The 16,532-nt window shown below is 40.5% G+C and overlaps 1 protein-coding gene across 1 annotated transcript in view; it reads right to left on the bottom strand.

The window, feature by feature from the left end:
* Positions 1 to 16,532, bottom strand: part of LOC308250944 (uncharacterized protein) — a 92,389-nt gene that overhangs the window by 68,545 nt on the left and 7,312 nt on the right. Inside the window, exons 4-9 of the mRNA XM_080673920.1 lie at positions 15,220 to 15,350; positions 12,409 to 12,497; positions 10,525 to 10,624; positions 8,897 to 8,940; positions 7,813 to 7,890; positions 3,311 to 3,507 (exon numbers count right to left, since the gene is read on the bottom strand). Coding sequence (XP_080530046.1) covers positions 3,311 to 3,507; positions 7,813 to 7,890; positions 8,897 to 8,940; positions 10,525 to 10,624; positions 12,409 to 12,497; positions 15,220 to 15,350 — 639 coding nt within the window. The remainder of the gene's footprint in view (positions 1 to 3,310; positions 3,508 to 7,812; positions 7,891 to 8,896; positions 8,941 to 10,524; positions 10,625 to 12,408; positions 12,498 to 15,219; positions 15,351 to 16,532) is intronic.

Raw genomic sequence — 16,532 nt, 5'->3', positions numbered from 1 at the left:
TCCCTCAGACACAAAAATACTGAAATTAGGCCAATTAATAGTCTTACAATGGCCTCTAAGTATTCAAGTGAAGAGTCGCAAGTCTCTCACTTTAAATCAAAAACTAGAAATTATTAAGCTTAGTGAGGAAGGTCAGTCAAAAACTAGGATAGGCTGAAAGCTAGGCCTCTTGTGCCAAACAGGTAGCCAAATTGTTAATGCAAAGGCGAAGATCTTGAAGGAAATTAAAAGTGCTACCTCAGTGAACACACGGCTGATAAGAAAGTGGAACAGCTTTCATTGCTGATATGGAGAAAGTTTCAGGGGTTTGGATAGAAGATTAAAGGAGTCATAAATTCCCTTAAGCCAAATCCTTATCCAGAGGAAGGCCTTGACTCTCTTCAATTCTACGAAGACTGAAGGCGGTGAGGAAATGGCAGAAGAAAAGTCTGAAGCTAGCAGAGGTTGGTTCATGAGGTTTAAGGGTAGCCATCTCCATAAAATAAAGGTTCAAGGTGAAAAAGCAAGTGCTGATATAGAAGCTGCAGTAAGTTACCCAGAAGATCTAGCTAAGATAATGCAAGTGGCAACACTAAACAACAGATTTCCAATGTAGACAAAACAGCCTTCTATTGGAAGAAGATGCCACCTATGACTGTCATAACTAGCGAGGAGAAGTTAATGTCTGGCTTCAAAGTTTCAAAGGACAGGCTGACTCTCTTGTGAGGCATTAATGCAGCTCCTGACTTTAATTTAAAGCCAACACTCATTTACTATTATGAAACTCTTAGGGCCTTTAAACATTAGGCTAAATCTACTCTTCCTGTTTTTTATATGTGAAACAACAGTATATCTGTTTACAACATGTTTTACTGAATATTATAAGCTCACTGATGAGACCTATTGCTCAGGAAAAAAAAAAAGATTCTTTTCAAAATGTAACTGCTCATTGACAATGCACCTGGTCACCCAAGAGCTCTGAGGGAGATGTACGAAGAGATTAGTGTTGGCCCTGGCCAGGTAACTCAGTTGGTTAGAGCGTCATCCCAATATGCCGACGTTGTGGGTTCAATCCACAATCAGGGCACATACAAGATTCAACCAATTATGCAAAAATAAGTAGAACAACAAATTAATGTGTGTTTTTTTTCTCTCTCTCTCCTTTCTCCCACTTCCTCTCTCTAAAAAAATACAAGAGACACTAATGTTGTTTTTATGCCTGCTAACACAGACATCCATTCTTCAACCCATGGATCAGGAGTACTTTTGACTTTCAAGACTTATTTACAAAATACATTTTATATAGCTGTCAGAGATAGTGATGGATCTGCCCAAAGCAAATTGAAAGCCTTTTGGAGGGGCTTCACCATTCTCAATGCCATTAAGAACATTCATGATTCATGGGAAGAGGTCAAAATATCAACATTAACAGCAGTTGGGAAGAAGCTGATTCCAACCCTCATGGAAGACTTTGAGAGATTCAAGACTTCAGCAGAGGAAATAACTGCAGATGTGGTGGAAATAGCAAGAGAACTAGAATTAGAAGCGGAGCCTAAAGATGGGACTGAATTGCTGCAACCTCGCGATGAAACCTAAATGGATAAGGAACTGCTTCTTGTGTTTGAGCAAAGAAAGTGGTTTCTTGAGATGGAATCTACTCCTGGTGAAGATGCTATAAAGACTGTTGAAATGACAATGAAGGATTCAGAATATTACAAAAGCTTAGCTGATGAAGCAACGGCAGGGTTTGAGAGCACTGACTCCAACGTTGCAAGTTCTCCTGTGGGTAATATGCTATCAAGCAGCATGGCACGCTACATAGAAATCGTTTGTGAAAGGAAGAGTCAGTCAATGCAGCAAATGTAACTGTTGCTTTCTTTTAGGAAATGCCACAGCCACCCCAGCCTTCAGCAACCATCACCCTGATCAGTCAGCAGCCCTTGACATCAAGGCAGGACCCTCTTCCAGCAAAAAGATCATGACTCACTGAAGGCTCAGATGATGGTTAACATTTTTTAGCAACAAGGTATTTTAAAATTAAGGTATATACATTGTTTTTAAAAATATAATCTTATCGCACACTTAACAGACTACAGTATAGTATAAACATAACTTTTCTATGCACTGGGAAACCAAAAGATTTGTGACTCACTTTACTGCTATGTTCTCTTTACTGAGGTGATCTGGAACCAAACCTCAGTATCTCTGAGGTATGCCTGTATCATCTTACTACTTAGCTAAATAGAGATGATTTTTAGTTTGCAATTGCTAAGAATGCTATTTAAGGTATGCCAGTTGTAAGCTACTTACGGAAAATGTAGGAAGCCAAATGGAATATGTTTCATTTGGGACAAAATTACTAAATCACTGAAAAAAGTCTAAATGGAACAAACACTAGTCAATATTGTTTGAATTGCTGAAGCAAAAAAATATATATAGGATTTTCTTTTGGGTAAAACCTTTATATTTTTTGAAAAATTTTGAAGAGTAGCAGTGACTATATACACAAAATTTAAGACATAATTTCTGGGTTCACAGATTAAAACATTTTCTTTCTATAAAGTACTGGTACATATTTCAAGTTAAGCAAAGGATTCTAAATGGATTGAGTAAAAATTCATTCCACTGTTTATCACTTTCTCCTGTCCTCAGCTCACAATATAACTTCAAGTGTGTAATTTGCTTCTTAAACTGAAAGGCACATTTGTTTCTCTCTAGCATATCTACATTCTCTTTATGATGTATTGACAATTGGTTTTAATTGAACATATAGCATTTACAAGTCTTCACTCAGTCAATAAATGTTTATCTCTTATTTATTATTTGCAAAGTGCTGTAGTAGAGATTACAAAGGAGAGAAAAATTAACCAGACAAAAGTCTTATTTTCAAGAAGTCTACAAGGTAGTAGAAGACATATGAAATAAAAAAACAATATATACATAAGTGACTAACACAAGGCTGAAGTCATTCAGTGCCACATGAAAGATACAGGTAAAATGATTTGGAAGTTCACAGAAAACTAACCTTAATATTAGCTAAATACCTAGTTAAGACACCATTTCTCTCTCTCTTTCTCTCTCTCTCTCTCTCTCTCTTTGCCAAATTGTTAAACATGTTAAAAGAAAATTTTTAAAAAAATCTCTTTCCCACTTCATCCCAACTACTTTCTAATATATGTCATTAATCACATAGAATTTTCAAGTTATCTACACATCTGGCTTAGAAAAGATGGTATTGGAATTGAAAATAATTACAATTTTATGTTAAAAACTTCTAGGGAGAAAGGGAGAGAATGTAACACTTGAACACAAGACCTTATTAGTCACTGACCTGGAATTTCAGTAATAGAGACTTGAGAAAAGTCACAAGTGACATCAGGTAACAGAAAACGCTGAGGATCACCGATCTCATACACTAGCTGCTCAGCCACTGTACCAAAGGAGACCAATCCCCCGGTACCAGGGGGCTTGGAGAGGATGAACTGTCCATCAGGAAAACATTCCAGTGTGGGAAATCCTATATTGTGCCTGGGTGAAAATCAGGGAACACTGTGATTCACAACAGCCAGGAAGAAAACCTCAGGAAAATAAATTACATCATACCAAACAATACTTTTGGTGAATAACAATAACCCAAAGCTGTGCATTTTATATATTATATTACCTTTTAAAATCATATGTTGGCTTATTCATGTGTGATAAGTACTGAATATGGGTGATGTCTGGGAGCCAAACAGAAAGAAATCACATTGAGAGGAATGGAAGAATATTTAGTATAATAATTCAGAGAACTAGTTTTCAGAAGGTTTGGAAATGGTCTCTAGCTCCTCTTGATGGGACGTGATGAGAACCCCCACGAGACTGCAGGAGTTGTGACATCTAGAAGGCTTCACATCATTAGATTTCTGCCCCATCAAATTTCGCTGGTCCCTAATAAGTCTCAGAGTGAGCAGGGCTTACTCCATTAGTGATCAGCTGGGTTCTCCCTCCCTCCCTTAATCATAAAGTCAAAATGGTGAAATTTGGGCCTCGGCTCTCAAAGAACCATCCTATCTAATAAAAGAGTAATGTGCAAATTGACCATCACTCCAAGACACAAGATGGCCACCCCCATCTGAACACAAGAGGACCGCTACAAGATGGCCTGCAGGGGAGGACAGTTGTGGGCAGTTAGGGGTGACCAGGCCAGCAGAGGAGGGCAGTTGGGGGTGACCAGGCTGGCAGATGAGGGCAGTTGGGGGAGACCAGGCCAGCAAGGGAGGGCAGTTGGGGGGGGGACCCAGGCCTGCAGGGGAGGGCAGTTGGGGGGGGACCAGGCCTGCAGGGGAGGGCAGTTAGGGGTGACCAGGCCTGCAGGGGAGGGCAGTTAGGGGTAACCAGGTCGGCAGGGGAGGGGAGTTAGGGGCAATCGGGCCGGCTGGGGAGCAGTTAGGCGTCAATCAGGCTGGCAGGGGAGTGGTTAGGGGGTGATCAGGCTGGCAGGCAGAAGCGGTTAGGGGCATTCAGGCAGAGACAGGCGAGCAGTTGGGAGCCAGCAGTCCTGGATTGTGAGAGGGATATCTGGCCACCCATTTAGAGGGATATCCCACCGGGATTGGGCCTAAATGGGTGATCAGACATCCCTCAAGGGGTCCCAGATTGGAGAGGGTGCAGGCTGGGCTGAGGGACACCCTGCTCCCCTGTGCACAAATTTCGTGCACTGGACCTCTAGTTTATTTATAAAGTTTATCTTCTGTTAACTAAGAAGCATAAAGATAAACAAAAAGGGGGATTAAGGGTAATTTAGAGAATGTAGTTATAGCTTATGGCCCTAGTTTGATTCTGAAATGGTCTTTTAGTAATGTTAAAAATTAAACATGACCTTTAAATAAAATTCCCCACTGATTTTTAGAGGGGGAGGGGGAAGGGAAGGAGCAGGGGAGGGGGAGGGAGTAGTGCAAAATGATAAAATAAAAATGAAAACTTGATTAAAAACTTACTACATATCACTCATAATTATGCAATGACAACAGATATTACCAGCACCCTAATTCTGCAGATGGATGAATCGAAGCACATAAAGACTGAGTAACTTGTCCCATCTCATAGAGTAGGAAGTAGTAGAACCAGTACTCCCAGCAATGTCTCTAGAGATTATGCTCCTTGATTATTATTCTGGGCTAAGAGATGCAGCTGATAACTGTAGGAATGCAAAGATCCATGCCCTTAAAGAGTTTACAACCTAGTTGAACAGATAAGGCCAAGATTATGAAATATAGGGTCTCAGGTTTCCGACAGGTCTCTGTTTCATAGTTGAGAAGCTGTTGCAATGGAAGCAAGAGGCATGGAAACCAATTAGAAGACTACTAGAGGCGCAGTGCATGACAGTCGTACCCTGAGGAGAAGGGATTCCCTCAGCCCCACAGGCTGGGACCCCTCAGGGTATGTCCGCCACCTAAGCCGGCAGGCGGACATCCCCCAAGGGGTCCTTAGTGCTGGTGCAGTGAGGGAGAGGCTCCTGCTACCACCGCTGCGCTCGCCAGCCACGAGCCCGCCAGTGTGGCAAGTGCAGCAGCAATGGTGGAAGCCTCTCCCGCCTCCGAGGCAGCACTAAGGAGCAGCGAGCCCCACTTGTGGCTGCGGCACTCCCCCTGTGGGAGCACACTAACCACCAGGGGGCAGCTCCTGCATTGAGCGTCTGCCCCCTGGTGGTCAGTGTGCATCATAGTTGACTGGTTGTTCCGTTGTTTGGTCGATTTGCATATTACCCTTTTATTATACAGGATAAGATAGTCTTCAGAATCTACGTAAGAAACCCACAAATATGGATAAATATGAAAGGAAGTGAAAGATATTATGGATTGAAAATTGACCTTATTGAAAATTGATGAGATAAAGGGAGTCTATGGAAGAGAAAAAAAGATCACCAGAGACTAGGTCAGTGGGAGACCAACCATATCACTGTCAAAATGTACAGTTTTGCCCGGCTGGCATAGCTCAGTGGTGGAATGTCAAACTATGAACCAGGAGGTCACAGTTCAATTCCCAGTCTGGGCACACGCCTGGGTTGCAGGCTCGATTTCACAATGGGGACGTGCAGGAGGTGGCCAATCAATGATTCTCTCTCATCATTGATGTTTCTGTTTCTCTCTTCCGCTCCCCTCCTCTCTGAAATTGATAAAAATATATTTTTAAAACATATACAAGACTTCAATACAGGCCGATGAGTTTAAGGTAAGAATAAAATTATAAACAAAGGCAAATCTATTCAGATATTCCTAGCAGAGTTGTGTGCAGGGCAGTAGATATAAATCTGGAAGTCATATGCTCCCATGCAAGTGTCAACACTGCAAAAGCAGATGAGCATTCTGAGGGAGAGAACTCAGACCTTACGAGCAAAGGCCTGAGGACACATTTCCCACTGGTGTCATAAGTCTCATGTTTTATTGCTTCCTACTAGTCTGGTACCATATGACAGCCTAGGAAGAGGAGAAGGAAGAATTAGAAAGAAGAGTGAGCAGCACCGGCCTGGCTCTAGACAAAGTTGAGAGGAAGAGTGGGCAACAAGACTCGAAAAAGACTGCCACTGACTAGACTGACAGGGGTCTGCAAAGTCATCTCTAGATTCTTAATTTACATTAGAAGCAAAGGCCTATGCATTATACCAAGCTTCTTATTAGTCAGTTGGCTCATGTTGTAGGAGCTTCTTAAGAGTTGAGATCAAAAAAAAAAAAAAAAAAAGAAAGAGTTGAGATCAAGACACTTCTAACAACACAGCCCTAGATGGAACAGGATGATAGAAAAAGTAATTTACCAGCCTGTTCTGAAATTTCAAGGTTCCAGTATATTTAGTGTATTTAGTCCTAAGAAAGTGAGACTCTGTTTCTATTTAGGTACTGTATTTGTTTCCTAGGGCTGACAAGTAGGGTGAAGCTCTCTTGACGGCTCTAGGGGAGAATCCTTCCTTGTCCTTTTCCTAGCTTCAGGCGTTCCTTGGTTTGTGGATGCATCACCCAATTCTTTCTTCACAGGATCTTTACATTGTTTTCCCTCTGTATGTGTCTTTCACTAGCTCCAAATTTCTTTTTATAAGAACAAAAGTCCTTTTGGATTAGGGCCCACCCTACTGATCTCACTTTGACTTGATTACCACTGTAAAGACCCATTTCCAAATGAGGTCACATTCTAAGGTACTGGGGGCTAGAACTGCAACATATCTTTGGGGGGTTAATTCAACCCCAAATAGGTACATAGCCCAGCCTAGTAATAAACTAGGGACCATAATAAAATATCATATGTTATTTTAGGGAAGTATAATTTTAAACATGACAAAAAGAATTCTCTGAAACTTAGCTCTGGATCCTAATAAGGTAATGATGGCTAGGGTATAAAGTTTGTCTGTGTTTCACAATACAAATAAAATGCAATATACAGTACAAATAAAAACAATTTAAATTTTAAAATAACAATAATTATAGTTTCATAAACAGAAAATCCTATATAATAAAAGACTAACATGCAAATCGACCGAACGGCAGAACAACTGGTCACTATGATGCACACTGACCACCAGGGGGCAGACGCTCAATGCAGGAGCTGCCCGCTGGTGGTCAGGGCGCTCCCACAAGGGGAGCGCTGCTCAGCCAGAAGCTGGGCTCACGGCTGGTGAGCGCAGCAGCAGTGGCGGGAGCCTCTCCTGCTGCTAAGGACTCCTCGGGGAATGTCCGCTGAGGGGTCCTGGACTGCAAGAGGGTGCAGGCCGGGCTGAGGGACCCCCTCCTCTAGTAAAATTTATAAATGTAGATGTTATATGCCATGCTATAACATATGTATATACAAAATACAGCTCCCTACCAGTCTGGCACCAAATGCCAATCTGTGAATATTCCACCAGTACTCTGAGCACCACATTCAATGAGATGGCCTGCAAGGCTACAAAGCAAACAAACAAACAAAATAGCATTAACATGGTGAGCAAAATTTTCAATGCCTTCCCAGACATAAAATAATATTATAAATGAAATTTTATATTTGAAGGTATTGTCATAAAAGTGAGAAAAACCTTGGCCATTTTGTTTTCAATGTTTTAATAAATTAGGGTAATGATGCAGAAAGGCTAGTTTGGAATAACAGAAAACGGCCTGGTCTGAGACTCACGGGAACCTAGGCCAAGTGACAGACTGATCAAAATGGGACCAATGCATTACTGATAAGGTTGTGAGAATTAACTGAAATAAAAACATGTGAAAGCATCATGAAAACTGCGAAGTGCTTCCACATGTAAGTTATTACCAGGCTTAAAGTGTGACATTAAATTGTCATTATATTATAGAACAGGGTAGAAAATATGTAAGATAGTACCATCCTATTTGATACGTTAATGAACTAAAACTTATCAATATATCTACTATGAAAACTCACTCTTCAAAAATCTGGAAGATCTGAAGCTCTTTATGGAGCTGACAACATGGGATAATAAAACACTCTGGATTTTAGTTATTTGGCCTGTGTGAACCCAGCTTCCACCACATAACTAGCTCTGTGACTTTGGGCAACTTACACAACCCTAATGTGTATCAATTCCCTCATCTCTCAAATGGGGATAACAATATCTGCCTAATAAGTAAATTGTGAGAATAAAAAATAATTTCGTTTAGTGCCTATCAAGTCACATAGTCGGTAGGCACTCAATAAACGATGGTTACTTAAAATTTCTTCAATCGATACTTTGTTTCATAAAATTTCTTCAATATTTTTAGGAGACATCTTTCTTCAGCTTTAAAACTCTGTAGTATTAAAGAAATACAATTATGTTCAGTTTAAAATGTATTTAAGGTGATCTACCAGACACATATATCTTAATTTCTGAAAAGCTTAAATAAATTTTACTGTAATGTAGTTAAAAGAGGAAAATCACTACTAATATTATTGGACTTACCTTCCAGCGGCTAATAAGTCAAAGTCATTGCTTTTCCAACCAAACTATGAGGGGTGAAAAGACACCGACAAAAATTAATTATTTTATTTATAATTCACCAATTAGATATAGAATCTTTACATATTATGTGTTTAATCTATTCCCTACTTGATCTAAAGTATAATTCAAGATTACTGCATAGATTCAAATACAAAATTATATGGAGAAACTAACAAAAACCTCTCAGAAAAACATGAAGCAGGATTTTGCTCTGGACAAAATGGAATAACCTGGATCTTATTTAAACTAATGCCTGGATCAACAAAAAAGCCAGGTAACAAACGTATATGAGACCACAGTGTTTAAGACACTGGACATCAGGCAACAGAAACTAGTGACCCCTAACGAAGCAAGTTGAAGCAAATGAGATGGGCCTGCGATTGAGTTTCCAAGCCCAGTGCTGGGAGGGGGAATCGAAATGGAAGCTGGCAGGTTCCCTGAGTTACGGAGCTGAGAGTCGAGGGAGACCACGATGACTAGAGTTTGCAGGATAGATTACCACACAGAGAGAACAGTACAGGTAGAGAACTTTAGAGATCTTAACAGGACTCCTTGTTAAGTATGCAGCCAAGAACTAGAGATAATGATAAATACTGGAAGCCTCTGAGTATACATAGGATACAATTTGCTCCAAGTAGTAGCAAAACAAACATTACAATTTGCTCCAAGTATCAGCAAAACCAACCTTACAAAGAGCAGTACTTCCTGAGTGGGAGGCAGAAAAGAGAGGAAGAGCTAGGCCCTAAAATGATAAACAGATTGGAAAACGGAGGGAAGGAAGAGTCTGCTGGAGGAATAGCTGGGCCCAAAGGTATATGGATTTGAGGACCAATATGAAGGCTTTAGATGTAAAACTAGAGAACACAATTTCAAAAAAGCAAAGTTAGACACTGGGTTGGGTCTGAATGGATGAACAGGGAGATCTAAGACGCCCAAAAGATGGCTCATTCTATCTATATAACACAATTATAATTTTCCCTCCATATGAAGAGAAAGCCTCCAGTGCCCTTGAGAAGCTGGATTTGACTTGAGAATATTTTACAACAAAGAACCCCAACCTCCTAAGGGATTAAATGGAGGCACACCAAGAACTAGGAATTTGACCAGGAAGGGGTTAATACACCTATTTTTAGAAAAAATTACTATTAAAAAATTAGCATAAGCAAAGTAGTCCCCAAACATACAGAAGTGTTCTCAAAAACTCTTAAGATTCTAAAGGATCCCGGGGTATTGAATAAAAAGCTGCAGGCGTTATTACACCAACCACACACACATATATAAACCAGTTTCACATGGTCATCTGAAGAACTTAGTTAACAACAACAACAAAATATTCTACCATATTTTAATGAACATCAATATATAAAATCAAATTTGAAATTCACTGTGTGTCTTTTGGTACACTAGACATATTAGACCTCTAATAGGAAAGCAATTTATTTACTTTTGGCTTGTTTTTAATATTTTGAACTTAACAAATTGGCACCTGAACACACTTTGTAATGGCCAAAGAAAATTACATGTGTGTCAGGAAGCAAAACAAAGATGATAAGCTCAAGGTGACAAGTGTGTTCTCCCCATCAACTTACAGCGTGAATGAGGGGTCCCAGCACGAGAGCACTGTCCACGCAGCGCCCCGTCAGAACGACGTCGGCACCCAGGTCCAGGGCCCTGCTTATGGGTCTTGCTCTTTGGGAAATAGAACATCCCTGTTATTCTCACCCAGGTCAGATCAAAGCTTTTGATTAAAAAAACAACAACACACACACACAACTGCTTATAACTTTGTCCAATGACTCAGATAAATTTCAAGTAATTCCAGCCATGAAATGATGTGGGCAAAAACACTCTCCTAGATACTTCCATTCTCCTTATTATTTTTAAATCAGTATTTCCTGTGTAACTTGTTTATCAAGTATTCCGTGAACATGCACCCATTCTACAATGCCGGTTTGTCTGGGCATACAATTCTAGAAGGCCAGTTATTTTAGTTCATGGAGACTATTTCACAATCTCCTGGTATCCAATTTTGTTGTTGAGAGGTGTGTTATCAGTCTAAGTATTGATGTTTGTATACTGCCTTTCTCTTTGGATGCTCTTACAATTTTAGTTTTCGGTTTCAGACAGTTGCATGGTGTTATATCTTTTTTGTTTAATCTGCTTGGGATTGACTTTTCTTCTTGATCCTGTGGATAAATATGTCTCATCAACCCTGAGTAACTCCCAGCCATTGTCTCTGGACATTGCTTTCCCCATCCTATATAATAAAAGGCTAATATGCAAATAGACCGAACAACGGAATGACCAGTCGCTATGACGCGCACTGATCACGAGAGGGCAGACGCTCAATGCAGGACTGCCCCCTGGTGGTCAGTGCGTTCCCACAGGGGAAGCACTGCTTAACCAGAAGCCCTGAGCCAGGCTCATGGCTGGCGAGTGCAGTGGTGGTGGCGGGAGCCCCTCCCACCTCCATGGCAGCACTAAGTATGTCCTACTGCTGGCTCCAGGGGGAGTGGGCCTAAGCCAGCAGTAGGACATCCCCTGCGGGCTCCTGGACTGTGAGAGGGTACAGGCCAGGCTGAGGGACCCTCCCCACCTGAGTGCACGAATTTCGTGCACCGGACCTCTAGTTCTTTATATTCTCTTCTCTCACTCTTAGATAGGACGTTAGACCTTATAATTCTATCCACGTATCTCTAACTTCTCTTTCATTTTCCATCTCTTTATCCTGGGTTGATCTTAGTAAATTTTATCAGATCCATTTTCGAATTCATTAATCTTCCTTTAATTGTATATAATCTACTGTTTAATTTACCCATTCAAATTTTATTTCAATGCCTATATATTTGATTAATAAAGTTTATTTGGTTTCTATTCAAATCCACCTAGGCCTTCTTTGAAAGCTTGTTCTCTGCTCTGGGTTTTTATTCCGTCTTCATTTCTTTAAACATCTTTAACATGCTTATTCCATTTTGCATCAAAACATTCCAATTTATGAATTCCATGGGCATTTACATTTTTTTGGAATGTCAGACTGTGAACTATTAAGTTTGGTGAGGCTTTATCTGTGGAGCAGCCTCTTTTGAGGGAACATCTGGATTTGCATTTGCTTCTGCCAGACGTGCTGGTGATATTAGCAGCCATAAACTTTTTAACTCCCAAAGCGTAAAGTTAAATTCCTCTTTCTGTCCTGCTACTGGTTTAGATAGGTCCAGGGGACACTGTAGCAGCTACAGTTGTCAAAGAATGTCTGCCTCCTTTACTCAGGCCTATTGTCTGGCCTGGGAGCTGCAAACTATGGTGGATCTTGAGAAAGTCCTGTGGATATTCCTAAGAGTTTCTGCTGCTACCTGGCACACTGGGAAAAAGGCTTTTGAAACGGCCAACCCTTTGAAGCCACATGTGTCCATCTATATTCGAAAGGATGGAAGGGAGGGCAGGAGGAATAAGGGACATAAGAGAAAAGACCTTACCCAAGGTACACATTCATGCTTTCAATGGTGTCTGGAAATTTCTTCCCACTCTCCATATCTGTGATAGCGGATCCTTGCAGAGCCTCCTTCTATAAATATTTTATAAAAATATTTTAAACCTTTATTCAGAAAGAGCTTACTTGTATTATACAAACGTAGAGTTAGAGTTGTTCATATGAAAAATAATACAATAATTAATAAATAATAGAAGAATAAATTGTGTTTTGTGTACCCACAGCTATAAACCTACTTTTGCCCCACCCTGTATATGCTAAACAATAAAAACATGTAATAGTTAAGTAGAGTCCTATACATTTCATTATTGGGATAAAGAAATTAATATATATTGAAAAGTTATTCTGTATACTCTACTTCAGGCATTTTTCATACAGTGTTTCATTTTGTTTTCCAAACAACCCTGACAGGCAGGTGTCACAACTCCTATTTTGTAGACAAAGAACCCAATCAAGAAAGGCTGAGTGAAGCCTGTCGGTAAAGCGTGTGGGCTCTGGCCCCTGGCAAACCACCAGCTTCCCTGTGCTTCTCTGAGTTTCCTCATCTTTAAAGCAGGAGACTGATCGAATCAACCCCACAGGATTGGTATAAATACATATATAATCTCTTCTAGTTCTTACAAAGTGACATGCAGAATTTGAAAGGTCCAATAGCAATTTCTCTCCAGTAAAGAATCATGCTTCCTATCAAGCCAACGTTCAGAATAAAAGTTATCGATACATGTTCCCCTTAATCATGAAATGATGTATTTAGGGACTCCGAATGCAGACATGTTTTCCCAGGCCAAGCACCAAAGCACTGGAGAGAGCATGGTATAGGGTGATCTCTACAACCTCCCCCCTCAAAAGAAGGGCTCAGGCTAAAACAGGACAAAGCACCTGAAAATTATGTGAAGCCCCACAGCACCAGCTACAGCTGTGTAGAGATGGTCACTCATAAAAGGAACATGTCATCACCTCCCGAGGCTCTAAAAGTGGACGACCCTTTCTGTTCTCCTGAAGTCCGTCCACAGCACGGAGTGACGCCAAAGCCAAAGCAACTTCACCACCAAAGATTAAAGCTGGGACTGCTCTGTCCTTAAGTCCCCAACAGGGATTTGGTGTTTTAAACATAGCTATAATATATAACATAACATATGCATACACATGAACGTGTGTGACTTATTATGATAAGTGTGTATTTTCGTTGTGTTCAGTTACTATTTCAACAGGAGTAGGCAGGGTTTTGGCTATGAAAGGTCAAACTCTGATAGTCCCAGGCAGGGACCTGCTTCACAGTATTACTGTTTCCATGTTAGATCTCTACAAACAAATGAAAATCTGTCCAGGGTTATTTTCCTTTCCATAAGGGGAAAACAGGTCGACAGTTTAATTCTCTTGGATAAGATTTTAAGAATTTGTCATCACATTGGGATCATTAAAGCAGAAGTCCGCCACATGCTAACATAACATCATATTTAAAGTAAATCAGTGGCCCTAGCTGGCTTGGCTCAGTGTATAGGGTGTCAGCCTCTGGAATGAGGGGTTCCGGGTTCGATTCCAGTCAAGGGCACATGCCTGGGTTGTGGGGTCAATCCCCAGTAGGGGACATGCAGAGGCAGCCGATCAATGATTCTCTCTCATCATTGATGTTTCTACTAGTATCTCTCCTCTCTCCCTTCCTCTCTGAAATCAATAAAACAAAAAATAAAGTAAATCAGTGGACAGTTATGGCAGCAAATTCCCTCACAGCAGTTAGGAGGATTCAGATGAATTTAAAATATACTATTTACACAGAAATAGGACAGCTCTGCAAGATTATCTCCACAGCAGTTTTCATAAATCAAGAATCTAAACCTGCACAGAGAGGACATTTAGCAGGCCTATATGAGCAAGCCAAAGGCTCTACCAAGATAAAGCTAATTAGCAGATCTGTTCTGTTTACTCTCAAACAAACGAGTCCATTGATTTTTTGTGTGTTCCTGACAGCTAGCACAAGTATCCAAGAGCCCACAAAAATTGCTTGCATTTCACAAGTGGGATTTTACAGCCTTTGAATTTCACAGGGAGCCAAGCTCAGCCTAAGAAAACAGCACCAATGAAAAGCTTGAAACATCTAGCTTTTCAAAGTGAAGTGTTAATAATAAAAACTTTATAATTTCATTTCCCTTCCTGTTGTGACACAGAATGTATCACCTGCAGCAAAATCCATCAGCTGGAACCCAAATAATGTTAAGATTAGAAAGGTAGGTAATCACTTGTGTTAAAAAAAAAAAGTCATGTTTTGTAAGAAGCACAATTTCAACTTACACTTCCATGTTCAAAGAAAGGTCCAAAGTTATTCTAAACATTGTCTTCAGTGAGTCAACAAATCTTTCATACCAGGCACATAAGTGGTTTATAAACATAAATGGATAATCTAGGCCAGTGGTCGGCAAACTCATTAGTCAACAGAGCCAAATATCAACAGTACAACGATTGAAATTTCTTTTGAGAGCCAAATTTTTTAAACTTAAACTTCTAACGCCACTTCTTCAAAATAGACTCGTCCAGGCCGTGGTATTTTGTGGAAGAGCCACACTCAAGGGGCCAAAGAGCCTCATGTGGCTCGCGAGCCGCAGTTTGCTGACCACTGATCTAGGCAATTGACATACCAGTATTTCTAGATTAAAGTGACACAGATTAGAGAGAGATTTCTAGAGTTCGGTCTGAAGTTATACCCAAATCCAATAATTAGATCAAGGTAAACGATCCTAATTGTTCATCACATGATATGATGGCTTCTTGCTTAGGAGTATATCACATAAATGTCAATAACCTCTCCCAGGATGTCATCTCCAGTGACCACTGCTATTTTCAAATCAACACCAGCCTTCCTGGCCACCTTGTCCAGGGCAGCAGCACACATGAGAGGGTTGGTACCCCCAGCATTGCTGACCACACGCACACCTGCCAGAAGAGAAATACATGGCAATCACTCTGATGCAAGTTCAATCAGCAGTTTTCATTCAAAGAACTGCTTTCTCTTCCCACTGTTTTGCTTGTTTGTTTTTACCCTTTGGAGGCAAATATACCAAAGGCAATGGCATCCCTATATAATATTTAAGTGGCTGAAGCCACTTCCGGTGTTTACGCTCATCAGGTGCATGGCTGGTGACTGATGTGAATGGAGATGTAACTCTTGGGTCCTCATATAAATATCTGTGGGCTATTAAAGAAATGACTAGTTCTAATTTTAAAAATTCTTCCGATTTTCTAAATAATCCTCTAGAGCAGTGGTTCTCAACCTTTCTAATGCCGCGACCCTTTAATACAGTTCCTCATGTTGTGGTGACCCCCAACCATAAAATTATTTTCGTTGCTACTTCATAACTGTAATTTTGCTACTATTAATGAATCGTAATGTAAATATCTGTGTTTTCCGATGGTCTTAGGCAACCCTGCTAGCGGCTCTCAACCTGTGGGTCATGGTTGAGAACCGCTGCTGTAAAGCCTAGAGGGAACTGATCCAATCAATTCCATTTTGAAAACCCTAATCTTTGATTTGATGTCTGACAGTTATTTGCTGAGACAGACCACCTGGAATACTACAAAGTGGCTAAAGTGAGAGAGTCAACATTTCAGAATTCTAAGGTAGAGGAGACTTGAGTGATCACCTAATCCAGGTGTTCTCATCTTTTAAAGGTTCATTATCCTTTGAGGAATCTGATAAAAACCATGGATTCTCTCCTTAGGGGAAAAAGCTGCTTTTGCTTATAATTTCAGGGGCATGTCAGATTCCCTGACACCGAGCCTTGGATACCAGATTAAGAAACCTTGACCAAATCCAACTATCTCGTTTACAAATGAAGAAACTAAGGTGCAGCGTCACTAAGTGACGTGTCCAAGGTTGTGCAGCTTGTTAGGGACAGCGGCAGGATGAAAACCCTGGGTGTCCCACTCCCTGTCTGCTGTCCTCTGTGGTATCAGACTCTATATGGACCGTGTGGGTGGTTAATAGCCAATGGCTATCACACAAAATCTGCAAAGGGCTCTGAATGTTTTGCTGAACAACTCCTATTAACTGGCCAAAAAGTGATTACTAAGTATAAACTATTAGAATTTATGCCCTTTCTAACTAAGTATCATATT

Source organism: Plecotus auritus (genome assembly GCF_963455305.1).
Source record: "Plecotus auritus genome assembly, chromosome: 6".
Taxonomy (NCBI): Eukaryota; Metazoa; Chordata; class Mammalia; order Chiroptera; family Vespertilionidae; genus Plecotus; species Plecotus auritus.
This window is presented reverse-complemented; position numbering and strand designations above follow the sequence as displayed.